General features: G+C 52.8%; 1 protein-coding gene across 5 annotated transcripts in view; it reads left to right on the top strand.

The window, feature by feature from the left end:
• Positions 1–2,537, top strand: part of PUF60 (poly(U) binding splicing factor 60) — a 35,749-nt gene extending 33,212 nt beyond the window's left edge. For all 5 annotated transcript variants that reach the window (XM_075919844.1, XM_006128726.5, XM_006128725.5 and 2 more), the window contains one exon: positions 2,103–2,537. In XM_075919844.1, coding sequence (XP_075775959.1) covers positions 2,103–2,402 — 300 coding nt within the window. In that variant the 3' untranslated portion in view covers positions 2,403–2,537. The remainder of the gene's footprint in view (positions 1–2,102) is intronic.
• The last annotated feature ends 14,020 nt before the right edge of the window (positions 2,538–16,557 follow it).

The raw sequence follows: 16,557 nt of genomic DNA, 5'->3' as shown, positions 1-16,557 counted from the left end.
TGCTGAATTAGGAGGAACTAAAACGCAGAGCTGTAGTGTTAGGCAATCTCTGATTGAATGCTTGTCCACCACATTGTTCTTGCTGGCTGTTTTCCTGCAGCCAGCACTGTGCTAAGTGTCTTAGTGCAGTTACCGAGGGCTCACAAGCTGCGTTTCCTCTATCGTGCATGGCTGTGCACAAAAAATCCTAACTCCCCCACCACCTTCGCTGAGCCGCGCAGAAGCACTCACCTTCCTGCTGGACATGGAAGATGAGTGGTGTGGCTACTCCCATGGCTGGGGCCGCGTTGTGGGGCAGCTGCTCCAGCTGCTGCCAGGGCCGGGGGACAGACTGGTGGGGCAGCATAAACCTCCCTTCTTGAGAGAGAACTTTTGAAAATTGAAACTTGATCCCCTCTCTTCTCTTTTATTTCAATTTTGATCCTCTTTTACATCATTGGTGAATACTTCTCTGGACTTTGGGGGTATTATGGGGTCGTTTTTCTTCCTCTTGTCCTTGCAAGATTGTAATAGACAATGCGGAGGATTCCTCCTCTGGTGACTTTCTATTCCCTTTAGGTGTGTGTTCCATTCTAATGGGTCTGTCTCATTGAAGTGCTATCCTATCCCTGCTACTAAACTCTGAGATCCCACATTTTAAAATGTCTGACAAGTTTTCAATGGCTTGTGTGTGTTTGTTTTATTGAGATTTAGTTTTGAAATCACTAATATTTTACGGCCTGTTTTTTGTTCCTGCATGAGGGCTGTATGGTGATCCTTTTATACCTCTGTGCCATTTTCCTGCTTTGCAGGTACCAGTGTAAGGTGGGGGAAGGTAGCGTGTGCTTGTCTTCCCACGAATGGGCAGCGTGTGGGCAAATCCTTAACTCTACCGTCATCTCCAGGGCACAACGATTTAGATATTGGCATAGAAAGTACGCTTATTAAGGTTGCAGATGATACCAAGCTGGGAGGGGCAGGCGCGCACGCAGGACTTCCCTGAGCGGGGGAGGGGGGGGGTCAGCCCCGGGATAGGCACACACATGCGGGTGTTCCCTGCGCGGGGGTGGGGGGTCGGGCCTGGGGCAGGCACGTGCTGGTTTCCCTCGGGGGGGGGGGGGAATCCTGGGAGGAGGCAGATGTATGGGACCCCACTCCCCAGCTACAGAACTCTGTCCCTATTTCCGTCCCCACTCTCCGAACTCTGTCCCCACTGCAGTATACTATATCCACTGGATCCCCCTTTTCCACATGTTTGTTGACCCCCTCAAAGAATTCTTATCAGATTAGTAAAGCAGGATTTCCCTTTACAGAAACCGTGTTGACTTCCCCCAACAAATTATATTCATCCACGTGTCAGACAATTTTATTCTTTACTATAGTTTCAACTAATTTGCCTGGTACTGATGTTGCATTGGCTGCATTAGGGAGAGGCTGTGAGAAGGTGTGAATTGCAGAGATCAGAGTGCTGGTTTCATATGCATGCAAAGCAGTTTTTAAATCTGCTGCTGGTCTGAGCCAGAGATGTGGGATGAATGGAGAGGAACAGGCTTCCAGGAGGGGTCATGTGGAAGGCCACTATGGCTGTTGGAGTCCTGTTGCAGAAAGGAGGGATATGACAGGGATAAAGGCTTGGGAGAACTCTGGAGAGTGAATCAAATGACAGTTTACAGTGCGGGTATCCCCGGAAATGGACTTGTTGGCAAGAGGCCTACAGTTGCTAGGCTTGTCAGGCCAACTACTTACACCAGCCAGTAAGTTCCATGAAGAATGATTTCCACTCAAATGTGTCCTGTTGTTGAAGGTAGGATGAGGGAAATCAATTGGATAATTCCATCTCTAAGGTTTGAACAGAGTCTGAAAAACAGCATATTTTCAGGGTACCAAACAAGTAGCAAACAGTGATTCCTGGTTACGCTTGTGGCCTAAGCAGTTGTGTTGCTGATTCCTGTGCTGTACTGAATATGGGCAGTGTGTGTTCCTGGTGGCCTTACAAACTGGGTCCAGACACCCTGGAATGTTCACTTTTGTTGCTCAGACCTGGCACTGCAATGGCTGCTGTGGTGTGTACCTCCCTGGGACCTCCTCAGTCACCTCTCTCTCTTTTCTTCCTCTTCCTGCAGTCGACTGTGATGGTGCTACGCAACATGGTGGATCCAAAGGACATTGATGATGATCTGGAGGGAGAAGTGACAGAAGAGTGTGGGAAGTTTGGGGCAGTGAACAGGGTCATCATCTACCAGGAGAAGCAGGGCGAAGAGGAGGACGCTGAGATCATTGTCAAGATCTTTGTTGAATTCTCTATGGCCTCGGAGACTCACAAAGCCATTCAGGCCCTGAACGGGCGCTGGTTTGCTGGCCGGAAGGTGATGGCAGAGGTGTATGACCAGGAGAGATTTGATAATGGTGACCTGTCAGCATGAACTCTGCCCGAGAGAGACTTCTACCCTGACTTCTCCGGCCCATCTGGTTTTTTAGCCGTGTGTAAGGAACGCTCCTGGGTGGGCGCAGCTCTCTACTGTGATGTACATGTAGTTTGGATAAAAGTGCGAAGAAAAGCTAGTGTGCATGAGTGTGTGTGAAACAGGCCTGCACCACCTTGCTTTGATCTGGAATGGATGCAGCTGCCTCAGCCAACAGCTTGTCAAGCCTCTGAGAGCAAGGGCCAGAGGTGAGAGGTCAGAATCCCTTTCTGGGGCAGTAGCTGCTGTTTTCGTTAGAGATGGGCAACTGCTTGTTGGAATGGAGCAGGCACCATCTTCAGTGTGTGCACAGTACCCGCATGGAGCCCTTGGGCCCTGTTCTGACACTACCAGTATGGGATAGTGGCTTGGGTAGTGCTAGGTGGGACCTCCTTCCAGAGCAGGCTCCAAGCGCCTGATATGGGTTAAGTGCCACTACAGCAGCTGCTTGCAGTCTGCCAATGCTCAGGCCCTTGCATGTGCACAGACGCGCTCTCTGGCTGCAGCTCTCCCTATGAAAAGTGAGCTGGGGGGCAGGGCAGCTGAGTTCAGGTTAATGGAAATACCAAACTTGTGAAGCCAGGCCAGAGACCAGAAACAAGTCTGCTGTGTTTCAGACGTACAGTCTGGATCCTTGTGACCTGGTGTGGTTCAGAGCAAGTTGGTTTGCAGGCTGCTCTCCTACTAGGGCGACAGAGCTCGTCCAGCGACATTGTGACAAGGGCACCTTATGCACACTGCTCCCGAAGGTAAGGGGTATGAGAAGCAGTACATCTCGGATGCTTCACAGACTGGCTCCATGTTCTGAGTGGTAGTGTTGTATGAAGGCCTTGTACATGCAGCCCCCAATGCACATGTGGTAAATTAGACTAGAAATCTGTTTCTCCTCTGCTCTCGGCCGGGTTCTTTTCACGGGCTCTGTAATGAGGCATCTCCCCCTAAAGTGAAAGGACACCACTTAGGAGCTGCCTGGACAGAGAGCAGAAATTTAAAAGCCAGTGCATGCATGTCTTCTAGAGTTGGCTTTGGTCTAAGTAGTTGTGTGAGGCAGGGAGTTAATCTCACGCTTCTACTGATTTAAGGGTCATCGATTCAGAGGTCAGATGGTCCTATCTGGCTGACTTGCAGAACATGAGCCGTAGCGCCTGAGGTAAACTAGAAAGATAATGGAGGATAACAGATTTAACTGAAAGAAATGAGCAAACTTTTCACATCCTAGGGGAGTTTTTCCAGTACTTAATTACTCCGACTGTTCAACATTGGCACCTCGTTTCCTGTTTGAATTTGTATTGCTTCTGCAACCAACCATTAGAGCTTGTTCTTCCTCTGCTGGATTCAGGAACCCGAGAGAGTATTTCAGAGGGTTCTCTTTTAGGGCATCTTGGAACTATCAGGAGACAAGCAGGGGGTAAAGCAGGTCTGACTTACGAATGGCTGTCTAATACCAATCAACATGACTCATGGAAAACAGGTCTTCAGATCAACCAAATAATGGTTTTATAAGATTACAAGTTTGAATGACAGACATCTGTATAGTTTTTGACTTAATTTTTAATCAGAACTATCACTGTTCTAAATCAGTGCAGCACATGATGGATAGTAACATATTAAATGGACCAAAAATTGGCTAACTGATGAATCTGAAAATGTCACTGTAAATGAGGGTGTTTCTAGTGATGCCCTTGAGGGATCTGCTTTGGCCCAGTGCTGTTTAATACGTGTCTCAGTGATGCTAGTAATGTTTAGAGAGGACACACAAATTAGTGGAGTGGTAAGTCAGCAGGCCTAAAAGCCCTGAAAGAGTTGGCTGAGGAGATTGCTGACATGCTAGGCCAATTTTAAATAAATCTTGGAACACTGGGGATAGCCCAAAAGATGGGAAGAAAGTGAATGTTGTGTTCGTGGCACAGGAGGAGGATTTTTTTTAAGTCAGTCATGCCCCATAATACTTTGCTGCTTGAATTTTTCTCCTGCTCCCGCTGTTATGGCAGCCATGTCCTGCTTCAGGGCTCGTCTCTGAGGGCAGCACAGCTGTCAGCAGCAGTGCAGGCGTCCGGTAGCAATGAGGGTCCTCCCTGCCTGGGGATGGCTGGGCATAGGAGCTTCCCGTCCTCTTTGCATGACAATTCAGGGGCTTTTCAGTTATTTGCATGGAGGATTAAAGGTTTCGAATCCCTTTCCATGGAGAAGGGGAGAGGCAGGTGCTGCTCACCCTCTGGAAAAGTGCATGAGGACTCTGATCCCTCCACATGGGCAAACTGGGCGTGCTGTTGGGGAGACATCTACTGAGAGCAGAATGTCCAGCCCTTCCGTGGGACTAGCATTCTGCAGGACCTGCTGCTGTCGTAGTGGGAGTGAGATAAATATTTAAGAAACAATGGAGGGGCAGGTGGGAGTGGGTACTGCAGGGCAGGATTAAAAAAAAAAAAAAAAAGTCCTCCTCTCTTGGCACAAATCCAAATCCCCTGGCCAGCAGTTGCTGCTGTCCAGCTGCACAGCTCTGACTCTGTTCTGCTGGTGGTGCCACTTTTAGAAGGTGAGTGGTTGGAGAATGGTGACTGTTGGCCAGGGCCTGTGGCAGCTGCTCTGTCATGACAGGGTTTTCCTAACATACCCCCCCTGTTGAGGGTTTGTCTGCCGGTAGGGGTATGCAAAAGCAGTTTGAAAACACTGCATTAAAATCTCACTCATCTCTAAAAGTAGTTGTCAGTGCGGAATCATGGAGCCAGATGTGTGTTCAGCGATTTCTGGAAGTAGACATAAAATGGTCCAATGACATAAAGCTTGGGGGACTGGTAAGTCATGCAGAGGACTGGTCACTGAGAGTGTAATCTGGATTGCTTGGTCTGCTGGGTGCAAGCAAACGATACGCAATTTAATGTGTCCAACTAAACATACCCCTCTAGGAGCAAAGAATGCAGGCCATAATTATAGGCTGACACACACTATCCTGGGAAGCAAGGACTCTGCGGGGATGGGGGAGAATCAGCTGAACACAAGCTCCCAGTGTGAAGCTGTGGCCAAAAGAACTAATGTGATTCTTGAATCCATAAAGGGAATCAGTGAGACAAAGGGGATTAGATTAGGGTTAGTACATTACTCCTTGTAAGGAGCCATGTTGACCTTTGGTTTTTAATGTTTAGGAGTGTCCCAGGTTTTTTTGGTGGCTGTGTGCAGGTTACTGATTGTGTTTGTACTGGCTGAGGTGCAGCAAGTGTTGAGAGAGGCTGTCGGACCTGTGGGTTACGAAAGGTGTGTTGTGGAGGGGTTTGGATCATCACGACAGCAGACACACAGATTCTGCATGTGATGTTCCAGCAGCATCTGGTGCCACTTGGAATTGGTATGCCCTACTCTATGGGGAGTTTGCAAATACCTCTACTGTCACGCTGATCAAAAACCACTACACGCCTTCCGGCATCCATGGATCCTGCACATTCTTAACACAATGCACGGCATACTTCATCTAGTGCATCAGATGCTCCCATGGCTACTGTCTGGCTAAAACCAGACAGTCGCTGCAGTCTGAAATGAACTCACCAAAAAGAGACAAATACCCCATTTCGCAAAGCCCTCACTCCATGTACTGACCTACAAGGCCTCATCCTCAAAAGTAACCCATGCAGCACTTCCAAAGATGAGAACTTAAGTTCATAATTTTGATAGCCACTCAAAATCACGTGCTCAGAGACGCTGGTTTTATGGCTCATGACAACAATTGGCAATCTACCAACCCTCCTTTGTCCAGTGACTGCAGACCTGTTAATTGCCCACTTCATTTTAAGTGGTTTCTTGCAACATGTGCTTCTGTGTAAAGATCTGTCCCACCCTATATGTAACTGCAACTCTCTGGTTACTTGTTCCGCCTGGGAAGAGGCTTCTTTGTAGCTTGAAAGCTTGTCACATCTATCACCAAAAAGCTATTCACTTACTAATCTTTGATAGTCAAGGACACTAGGAAACAGGAGCAGAGAGGTTATTTAACCTCTGTACTTGGAATTGGTGTAACTGCTGCTGGGACCCTGTTCTGGGGTCCATCGTTCAAGAAGGGTGCTGATTAATTAGAGGGTTAATAGATGAGCTAAAAGAATTTTGTTTATAAAAGAAGCCTTGTGGTGGTTGGCTCCAGCAGGTCAATCTACCTAGTTTAACAAGGAAACAGTTCAGGGTTGAATTGAACACAATCTGTAAGTACCTACACAGAGAACAAATACTGGCTAATGGGCTCTTCATCTAGCAAACAAAGCTATCATGAGGGTCAACGGATGGAAGCTGAGGCCAAACAAATTAATTTTAGAAATAAGGTCTAATACTGAATTATTAGTAATGGATTCTCCACCAGTGATTATTTCTAAATCAAGTTTGGCTGTTTCTCCAGGAGTGATGTTCTGGCCTTATGTGTCAGGTGAGACAGAGTGCTCCCTTCTGATTGGCAATCTGAGACAGACTTGTCAAGTGAGAAATAACGATGCAGGCAGAGCAGTCATACAGAACAGACTCGATCATGGGGTAAGCTGATCGCATTCGAACAAAATGTGGTATACAACTGAAACCAAAGTTGCCCATCTTGGAACAAAATGCTGGCCATATCTACAGAGTGAGTATCCTGAAAGGCAGTAACAGAAAAGCATGTGGCCAGAGTAAGCAACTGAACGTGAGCTCCCACGCTAAAAGGTCTAACGCAACCCTGGGAAGTACACCCAGAAATAGAACGTAAGAGTGAGGAAGAGCCACAGAAGTAATTTGAGAGCTGAAGAAAACGCTGTACAGTGAGAGGCTTAAAGAGATATTTAACTTGCCACAAAGATGAGTGAGGTTGCTTGATTCTGGTAACTAAGTAACCTTCAATCAAAGACAATAGTGGGTAATAAGGGGCATTTTAACCTCGTGGAAATAGGTGTGACAGGGATCGACAGTGCGTAATTGTTCCCATGGTTAAACTCCCACAGGAAGTGATGGATTCTTGACATCTTGTCTTCAGATCAAGACCAGGTTCCCTCTGGAAGGGATGCTCACTCAGAAGTGATTGGGCTCAGCAGAGGAGTAATTATATGAATGATGCAGGATATCGGACCAGATGATCTCCCCACCCCTCTTCAATTCATGAGTAAAACTATGGATCTCTTAATGTCTGGGACAGGTTGGACTGAGTGACCTGAGCCACGCAGCAGACTGGGCTCACTGTAACAATGTTTGCTTTAATACACCAAATGGAAGATCGTCCATCTAGTAATCAGGAATGTGTCTCATGCTTACAAGCCGGGGGACTGGTCTGGGAAGTACAGGCTGTTTCAGAAGTGGGGTTAGAAATTGAATGTGTCTTTAGTATAGCACTTCGGCTGATGGAATCCTTGGAAGGTGATATTCCGTCTGTATCCGTTATTTGTGAGACTTACTGGAATACTGGATCTCCATACTTCAGAAAGGACATTGGAAAGAAGTCAGGAAAGTGCCACAGACATGTGGCGAGAGTAAAGAAATTCCGTTATCTCCTTTGTCGGTCTGAAGAGTGATTCTACGTGAGTCGTCGATTTCTGATAGTGGTATGGCCCTGATCTCTCAAGAGCAGAATGATTTCCCGTGGGAGGAAGTTGAAACTAAATACATTCAGATGGGAAATAAGGGACAGGTTTTTAACTGTAAAGGTAATTAACCCCTGGAACAATTTGTCTAGTGACACGGTGGCTTCTCCATTTCTTGAAGTCTTTAAATCAAGATTGGTTTTTAAAAGGTCAACCAGAAGTTTTGGGCATGATGTAGGAACCACTTGATGAAATTCTCTGTACTCTCCTGTGTAGATGATCCTAGAACCTTAGAAGTATAGGGCTGAATAAGGGCTCGAGGTCATCAAGTCCACCTCTTTGTGCTGAGACAAGACCAGCTAAACCTAGACTGTCCCTGACTAGTGTTTCACCAGCTGATCTTAAACCTCCAGTGATGGGGTTTCCACATCCTACTTTGGAAATCTATTCTAGAGCTTAATGTAGCCTAGAAAGTTTTTCCTAATATCTAACCTAATTTCCTGTGTAAAGGGTTCCATGTCCGCGAGTGGGGCACTGCTGACTCCGTAGAGTGCCCACAAATCCATGGGGCATGCCTCGGCCTCGTTGTTGGGTGAGCGACAGTTTGTGAGGCCCAGGGTCGGGGGAGAGGGAGGGGGAAGCAAACAGACAAGGGATTAACACAAATAGTCAACAGTTCACAATTTAAAGCGCAGCCATAGGTCAGGGCAACAAGTTTCTAACACCAGTCAGCAGTTAAAGCTCTAGCTGGGTAGGGGGTCGGGTCTCCTCACTCGGGGAGAGCCGACAAGCACAGGGGTCTTTGCCACACAGGGAAGGGCAGCAGGGGGGAACGTGGGCCCTCCCTACTCCACTGCGTCCCATCCCAGGGCCCTGACAGTGGCGGCCTTGCAGCCACTAGGTTGGCGGGGATTCAGGCCGTTACACACTGATGAGGTCGAGGGCCAGCGGGGGTCCAGGCTGCAATGCGCTGCCCACCTGACCTCCATGTCCTCAGCCAAGGTCGGCTATCCCTGGGCTGCTTTCCCAACCCCCCCTGCGGGCCTACTCTATTCTGGCAACAGCAGGGTGGGGCAGGGCTCCAGGTGGGCCGGGCACAGTCTTTGGTGCCTGGCGAAGGTCCTGGTGGGGTCAGCGTGGGTTCAGCAGTCTAGGCCAGGGCTGCAGGCTTGGCAGGGGTCCAGGCAGCCCAACCCAGTCCTCTGGCCAAGGCCTTCGCGGCGAGAGCCGGGGTCAGGCGTCAGCTCGGCTTGGCTGCCTGGCTCTGAGCCCGTGGCTCTTATAGTCCCAGACCTGCCCTCTGGCTTCCTGTGGGTGAGGATAGGTGTGGATGGACCCACCCACCAAGGGGTCATAGAGGGTGCTTCTGAGTTAGTGGACAGCCATGTTGCTGTCCCAGGCTCATTACATCCCCTTGCTGCAAAATAAGCCCATTCTGTCAATGGACATGGAGTACAGTTAATCACAGTGCTCTTTGTAACAGCCCTCAACCTTTGGAAACTGTTGCCAAGGCCCCCATTCTTAAGATTGGACATGGCCAGGTTTTTTTAGCCGTATAGGAGATGTTTTCTAACCCTTTCATCGTTTTTGTTCTCTGGTGTGTCTTCAGTTTATCCACGTTTTTCTTAGTTCTGTACACCACACTGACCACAGTACTGCAGCCAAGGGCCAATAGAGCAGGAGAATTGCCTCTCGTCTTACAAGTGACACTCCTGTCAACTCACCTTCCGATTATGAGCCTTTTTGGCAACTGGACCACTGTGTTTACTCACATTTATTTTCTGATTCCACTATAGCCCCAGATCCTTTTCAGCAGTACTACCACCTAGCCACTACCCCTCCTCGTTTAGTAGCCCTGCATTTGGATTTTCCTTCCTAAGTATAGTACTTTACACTGGTCTGGTTTTTTGTTTGGTTGGTTTTTTCTTTTTTTTAATGTCAACTTGATTTCAGACCAGTTCTCTAATTTGTCATGGTTGTTTTGAATTCTAATCCTGTTGTCCAAAGTGTTTGCAACAACTCCCAGCTTGGTGACACCTGCATAAAAAAGCGACATTGCTATGAACGCGTGGCCACCACAAGCCAGTTATCCCTGTGGTAACTTTTCTGACACCTGCTTAAAACCTGAAAAGTCAGAAGGATCATGAGGCCCTGCTTTCCCCGTCTGTATTCATACAAAAAATCAAGATCAAACGAGCTTTTGCCCTTCTGCTCCACAGGAGGTTTTTGTCCTCCCTGAGCTCACCTTGGAACACCTGCATAATGGTTTGACAGGTGTCTATCATTCCATGTAGGGGGGATTCTGACTTCGAGGCATTGTTATAATCCCACAGATGGTAGCTTCGCCCCACTGGCTCCTCAGAAGAGCACATACACCAAATGTCTCAATCTGCAGTTCCTTTCGTATTGAGCAGGATTACTATTGCAACCACACATCAGTAAAGTAAAACTAACCTGTCTGTCTATATTTTAGAAATGTGTCTGTCTTTCCATCCATGAGTCCGTTTGTCCAAGATCTCCTAAACCGGGGTGAGGAGCCTCAGTCCCGGGGGCCAGATGCAGCCTTTGGCTTGTCTGGATCCAGCCTCTGCGGCTCAGAGCCACTCCCCCAGCACATGGGAGTCCATGCTGGTGCTCCAGCTCCCTGCTACCTCCCTGGGGACTGGAGCATACGAAATCGGCTAGGCTGGGGCCCCCCAAGCTCTGGTGTGCGAGGGGAACGTGAGGAGTGTCTTTCTCCTGAGTCAGGGTCCACAATGAGGGTTTTTTCCGCTTCTCACTTGTGTGCAGCCCCTGACTGATTTTTCGGTGGGTCAGTGGCCCCCAGCCAAAAAAGTTCCCACTCCTGCCTTAAATGATGAGAGCTAGGACCACCAAATTTGGTATTCAGCTTCCTCTTAGCCTAACTTAAAGCAAGATTGGGGTTTGGTTGTGCCAGGACAATGGGATGTGCCTGGGGTTCAGTGGTTTATCATAAAGTGGAAAGGGAGGGGACTGGTGGGAGGAACCAGTTCTACTGTGGCATGACCACAGGGGGTCAGCAAGCTCCCCAGCTAGAAGATGCTGGCTGGCAGCACCCAACATCCCAGACTGCCCCAGGGAGTAGTTGCTGGTGGTTGCATGACCCCCTCCCCCCCACCACCCACATTCAGCCCAGAGGCTGGACCTGGGGAGTTCCATCAGGAGGCCAGAGCACCCCCCTGGTCCTTGGGTTGGCCCTGGAGTGCACCCAGCAGGAGGTCTGCACCCCTCTGAGCCAGCTCCAGGGGGTGTTGGCAGGAGGCATCTACGGGCACAATGACCAGGTGCACAAACTTCCCATCCCTGGGCCAGCCCCGCATCCACCAGGGTGCACTTCTTCCCCGGCCCTGGGGTGAAGCCGGCAGCCAGGTGTGCAGCCCTGCCCTGGGTAACACCAGGGAAGTCTTCTAGGATTTTATAAGTTTACTCTCCACTAGAGAGAGTGTCACTTGCAAATGTAACGGTAACTGCTGTTACCAGAGACTCAGCAACGTCTTTGATTACAGAGAATTTCGCCTTTTAGATCGAAGGGATGGCAAATGTCTCTGCCCCAGAAGTGAGGTTCCCGATATGCCGTATCAATCACCAGCTGAGATCTTAACCCCATAAAGACAGACTGTTATAGTTTAACAAATACATTGTAAAATTTGAAACAGCAGTGATAAGCATAACCCCACAATGCTCAGTACTGTATAACCCAACCACACCTGCTGAAAGAAAGAAGACAGGAAAGTTCTCTATCAAAGAATAGTAACTACAGTTTGATATGATGGCTGGAAGCTGCCACGCTGAGGCGCCTGGGACCTGCTACCCTTGAGCTGATGGGGAGCTCTCGGGAGGAACACTGGGCAGTCCGGCGCTGATGGTCCTTGCTGTTACTTGACGGTCAGTAGTTTTCAGTGCAGTTAACGGTCACGGTAATCAGGTGTGTTCTGAACTGGATTCCTGGATCGTCTTCACAGGGAAGGCGGCGGAGACACCTTAGTGACCACACTGGTGTTCATGCGCTGCAGGTAGCACAATCCCAGCTTTCACTGCACACTGGTGCGGTGCCTGTTGACACTTGTGCGGTGGAAGGAAGCAGTTGGCCGATCCCGAGTCTTCACTTCAGGGTTTGCGCCTGCTCTTCCTCTCGCTCCCACTACTGCTCACCGAAAGGGGTGTGCCCGGGGCAGTCCTTCTGTTTGCTTCCTGGCGGGAAAGCAGCGTGATGGGCACAGCTGGCGTTGTCAAACTTCTGAGGTAAACGCAGCCAACCTGCCCTTCTGGCGGGGAAAGCCAGTCAAAACCGGTACTTGTTTACCTCAAACTGGCCTCTTAAAGTTCAAAATGGAGGCCGTAATCCAAGATGGCGTCGGCTTCTTCCAAAATGGAGTCCTGATTACACTGTCCAATCAAACTCATTTAAAATCACTGCCAGAAATCCCAGTGGTTACCTGTGCTGCAGGCGCCGCAGTATGACACTTACACGCGGCAGAGCCGGCTCCCCAAGAGCAGGGCCGTCGGGCTGCTGGCCCCATTCCCAGGAGGTTTCGCTGCGGGCTCTTATATGCTGCAGAGCTGTCAGTGTAGCCCCCCAGAATCCCTTCCTGTGGTGCCAGCATGTAACCTGCGGGGGCTGGCCGGGCCATGCCTGCCACCGACGGGCTGCTCCAGCCAGAGCAGCCTCTGCCCACGGTGGGACCCGTGGGGCGGGAGCAGCCCCTGCCTGGGGCAGGTGGGGAGCTGCTCCGCCCCTACCAGTTAACCGGGCTGGTGAGCCTCCCCCATAAAGACTGAGGCTTACGAGTTAACCATTTACATCCCTGCCTCCCTGCCATTGTCCAGTTATTAGCGAAGATTGTAATGCTGGACCCAGGACTGGCAGCTGCGAGACCCCACGTAGGCCTCTGGCAGGGAGCTGTTAGCTACTTGTGGACTCTGTCTCCCTGTTCGTGGTGCAGGGAGCCCAGGCGAGGGTGTTCCTGTGATTTTTTATTTTTAAGGACCCTAAATGTTAGGCACTGTGGTGCTCAGCGTTGCAAAGCCTGTGGAGGGTCAGTGGCTTGGACCAGTGTTGGTGCTTTGGGGGGGCAGCAGATTGACTGAGGGGGACACCTTTACAAGTGGAGGCCCTGGCATCATGGCACTGGTGGGGGGAGAGGGGACTTCAGGGGCAGGTCGTCTAGCACCTCAGCCCCATGTGGCTTGGGCAAGCAGGTTCGGGGCTCCTGTGGTAGGGGTGGGGTGCCCTCAGGGATTCTCCCTTGGGGGGGCAGGGCTCTGATGGGCAGGGTAGCCTCCCCAGATTGGGCGTTCACTGCCACCCATAGATGAATCACTTAAGTGTTCTGTTCATTCTCTCTGCAGCATCTGGCACTGGCCACTGTCCGAGGACAGTACGCAGGGCTAGAAGGACTTTGCCCTGACCTGGTATGGCCATTCTGACGTACTGAGAGCAGGGATTAGGGACGAGAACGGGCAGTATGGCAAGTGGAGCGAGGGAGATGAATGAACTGATTAGCAAACTCAAAGGTGTCAGATATCGATGTACGTCCAGAAGTTCCAGTGGCTGTTACTGCTCACGCTGCCATGGCCCCCAGAAGCTGTTAGGGAAAGGAGTCGTTTCTTGGCTGCACTTGGTCTCCCCTAAGCTAGTGGGAAAGGACCTCTCTGTGGTCCAGGCAATGGGAGAGATCAGGTGAGGGTTCCCTGTTCCGTTCATTTCCTCTGGGGCAAATGGCACTGACTACTGAGAGCAGACAGGACCCGGGGCTAGATGGACCTTTGGTCGGACCCAGATTGTCCTTTCATGAAGCTTTTCCCTAGCAGTGACACTTGTCCTGCTGTTGCATTGTGTGTCTGCTTGCAGCTGAGAGCATGAGCTGTGTGTGTTGAGACCTCTCGGCTACATCTACACTGGCAGCTTCTTGCACAAGAACTCTTCCAGAAGAGCGCGTCTACACTGGCATGTGCTTTTGCGCAAGAGCATCCATGCCAGTGTGGACGCTCTCTTGTGCAAGAAAGCTCCGATGGCCATTTTAACCATAGGGCTTTCTTGCACAAGAAATTCCTGTTGCCTGTCTACACTGCCCTCTTGAGCAAGAACAGTTGCACAAAAGGGCTTATTTCTGAGCGGGAGCATCATAGTTCTTGCGCAAGAAGCCCTGATTTTATACAGTAGAACGTTAGTGTTCTTGCGCAAGAACACGTGGCCAGTGTAGACAGGCAGCAAGTTTTTGCGCAAGAGCGGCCGCTTTGGTGCAAGATCGCGCCAGTGTAGACACAGCCCTAAAGTTCCTCTAAGTGCCACATGCCCTGAGTTGGAACCTCTGTTTCTTCCAGAGTGGTTTTGCCCGTTGTGTATCTAGTTCTTGTTCCAGACAGTAATTGAACTTACCACGGAGACTCAGTAAGGTATTTAGTTCTCCCCACCCCGGGACAGCCCTGCCCTAGGATTATGTACCACCCCCCAGGGTTCAAAACCTGTGTCCTGTCGCAGATACATAGAATCATAGGACTGGAAGGGACCTCTAGAGGTCATCGAGTCCAGCCTCCTGCCTCCATGGCAGGACCCAGTACTATAAACTATCCCTGACAGACATTTATCTAACCTACTCTTAAATATCTCCAGAGATGGAGAATCCACAACCTCCCTGGGCAATTTATTCCAGTGTTTGACCACCCTGACAGTTAGGAACTTTTTCCTAATGTCCAACCTAAACCTCCCTTGCTGCAGTTTAAGCCCATTGCTTCTTGTTCTATCCTCAGAGGCCAGGAGGGATGTGGGGGGCAGGACAGAGGGGGGTGTCGAGGGCAGGGGTGTCGGGGGAATGTGGGGGGCAGGGCGGGGATGTGGGGGGTAGGATGGGGGCAGGGGTGTCGGGGGAGATGTGGGGGCAGGACAGAGGGGGGTGTCGAGGGCGGGGATGTGGGGGGGTAGGACGGGGGAGGGGATGTCGGGGGCAGGGCGGGGATGTGGGGGGTAGGACGGGGCCAGGGGTGTCGGGGGGATGGGGGGTGGGGGAGCGGGGCGGGGGTGTTGGGGGGATGTGGGGAGCAGGGTGGGGATGTGGGGGGGTAGGACGGGGTGGGGGTGTTGGGGGGATGTGGGGAGCAGGGTGGGAGGTGTCGGGGGATGATGGGGGCAGGGTGGGGATGTGGGGGGGTAGACGGGGCGGGGGGTGTTGGGGGGATGTGGGGGGCAGGGCGGGGATGTGGGGGTAGGATGGGGGCAGGGGTGTCGGGGGAGATGTGGGGGCAGGACAGAGGGGGGTGTCGAGGGCGGGGATGTGGGGGGGTAGGACGGGGGAGGGGATGTCGGGGGGGCAGGGCGGGGATGTTGGGGGGATGTGGGGGGGCAGGGTGGGGATGTGGGGGGGTAGGACGGGGCGGGGGTGTTGGGGGGATGATGGGGGCAGGGTGGGGATGTGGGGGGTAGGACGGGGCGGGGGTGTTGGGGGGATGTGGGGAGCAGGGTGGGGGGTGTCGGGGGGATGTGGGGGACAGGACAGAGGGGGTGTCGAGGGCGGGGATGTTGGGGGGATGTGGGGGGCAGGGTGGGGATGTGGGGGGTAGGACGGGGCGGGGGTGTTGGGGGGATGATGGGGGCAGGGTGGGGATGTGGGGGGGTAGGACGGGCGGGGGTGTTGGGGGGATGTGGGGAGCAGGGTGGGGGTGTGGGGGGGGACAGGACGGGGCGGGGGGGGGATGTTGGGGGGATGTGGGGGGGCAGGGTGGGGATGTGGGGGGTAGGACGGGGCGTGGGTGTTGGGGGGATGATGGGGGCAGGGTGGGGATGTGTGGGGGGGTGGGGGGGGGCGGGGGGCGGGGGGTGTGGGGGGGATGTGGGGGGCAGGGTGGGGAGGGGGGTGGGGAGGGTGTGGGTGGGGGGGGACGGGGCGGGGGTGGGGGGTTGGGGCAGGGGGGGATGTGGGGGGCAGGGGCGGGGCGGGGGTGTCGGGGGGATGTGGGGGGCAGGGTGGGGATGTGGGGGGGGTAGGACGGGGCGGGGGTGTTGGGGGGATGTGGGGGGGGCGGGGAGGGGGGGGACGGGGCGGGGTGGGGGGATGGGGGGGCAGGGCGGGGATGTGGGGGGCAGGACGGGGCGGGGGTGTTGGGGGGATGTGGGGGGCAGGGCGGGGATGTGGGGGGCAGGGCGGGGCGGGGGTGTCGGGGGGATGTGGGGGGCAGGGTGGGGAGGGGGGGGTAGGACGGGGCGGGGGTGTTGGGGGGATGTGGGGGGCAGGGCGGGGCGGGGGTGTCGGGGGGATGTGGGGGGCAGGGTGGGGGGTGTCGGGGGGATGTGGGGGACAGGACAGAGGGGGTGTCGAGGGCGGGGATGTTGGGGGGATGTGGGGGGGTAGGATGGGGCCCTGGCCCGTGGGGGCGGGGAGAACTAAGCGCGCGCGGACACCCAGGTGTGGGCCGGCCCTCTTCGCGGGGCATGCCGGGAGCCGTGGCAGGGCAGGGCCGGGCCCCGCGGGGCATGCCGGGAGCCGTGGCAGGGCAGGGCAGGGCCGGGCCGGGTCCCGCGGGGCATGCCGGAAGCCGCAGAGCACAATGGGCGCCCCGCGGGGCATGCCGGGAGCCGC

This window comes from Pelodiscus sinensis, chromosome 2 (genome assembly GCF_052426305.1).
Source record: "Pelodiscus sinensis isolate ZL-2025 chromosome 2, ASM5242630v1, whole genome shotgun sequence".
In the NCBI taxonomy this organism is placed as follows: Eukaryota; Metazoa; Chordata; order Testudines; family Trionychidae; genus Pelodiscus; species Pelodiscus sinensis.
Note: the sequence above shows the minus strand (reverse complement) of the source record. Positions and strands in the feature narration are given on the sequence as shown.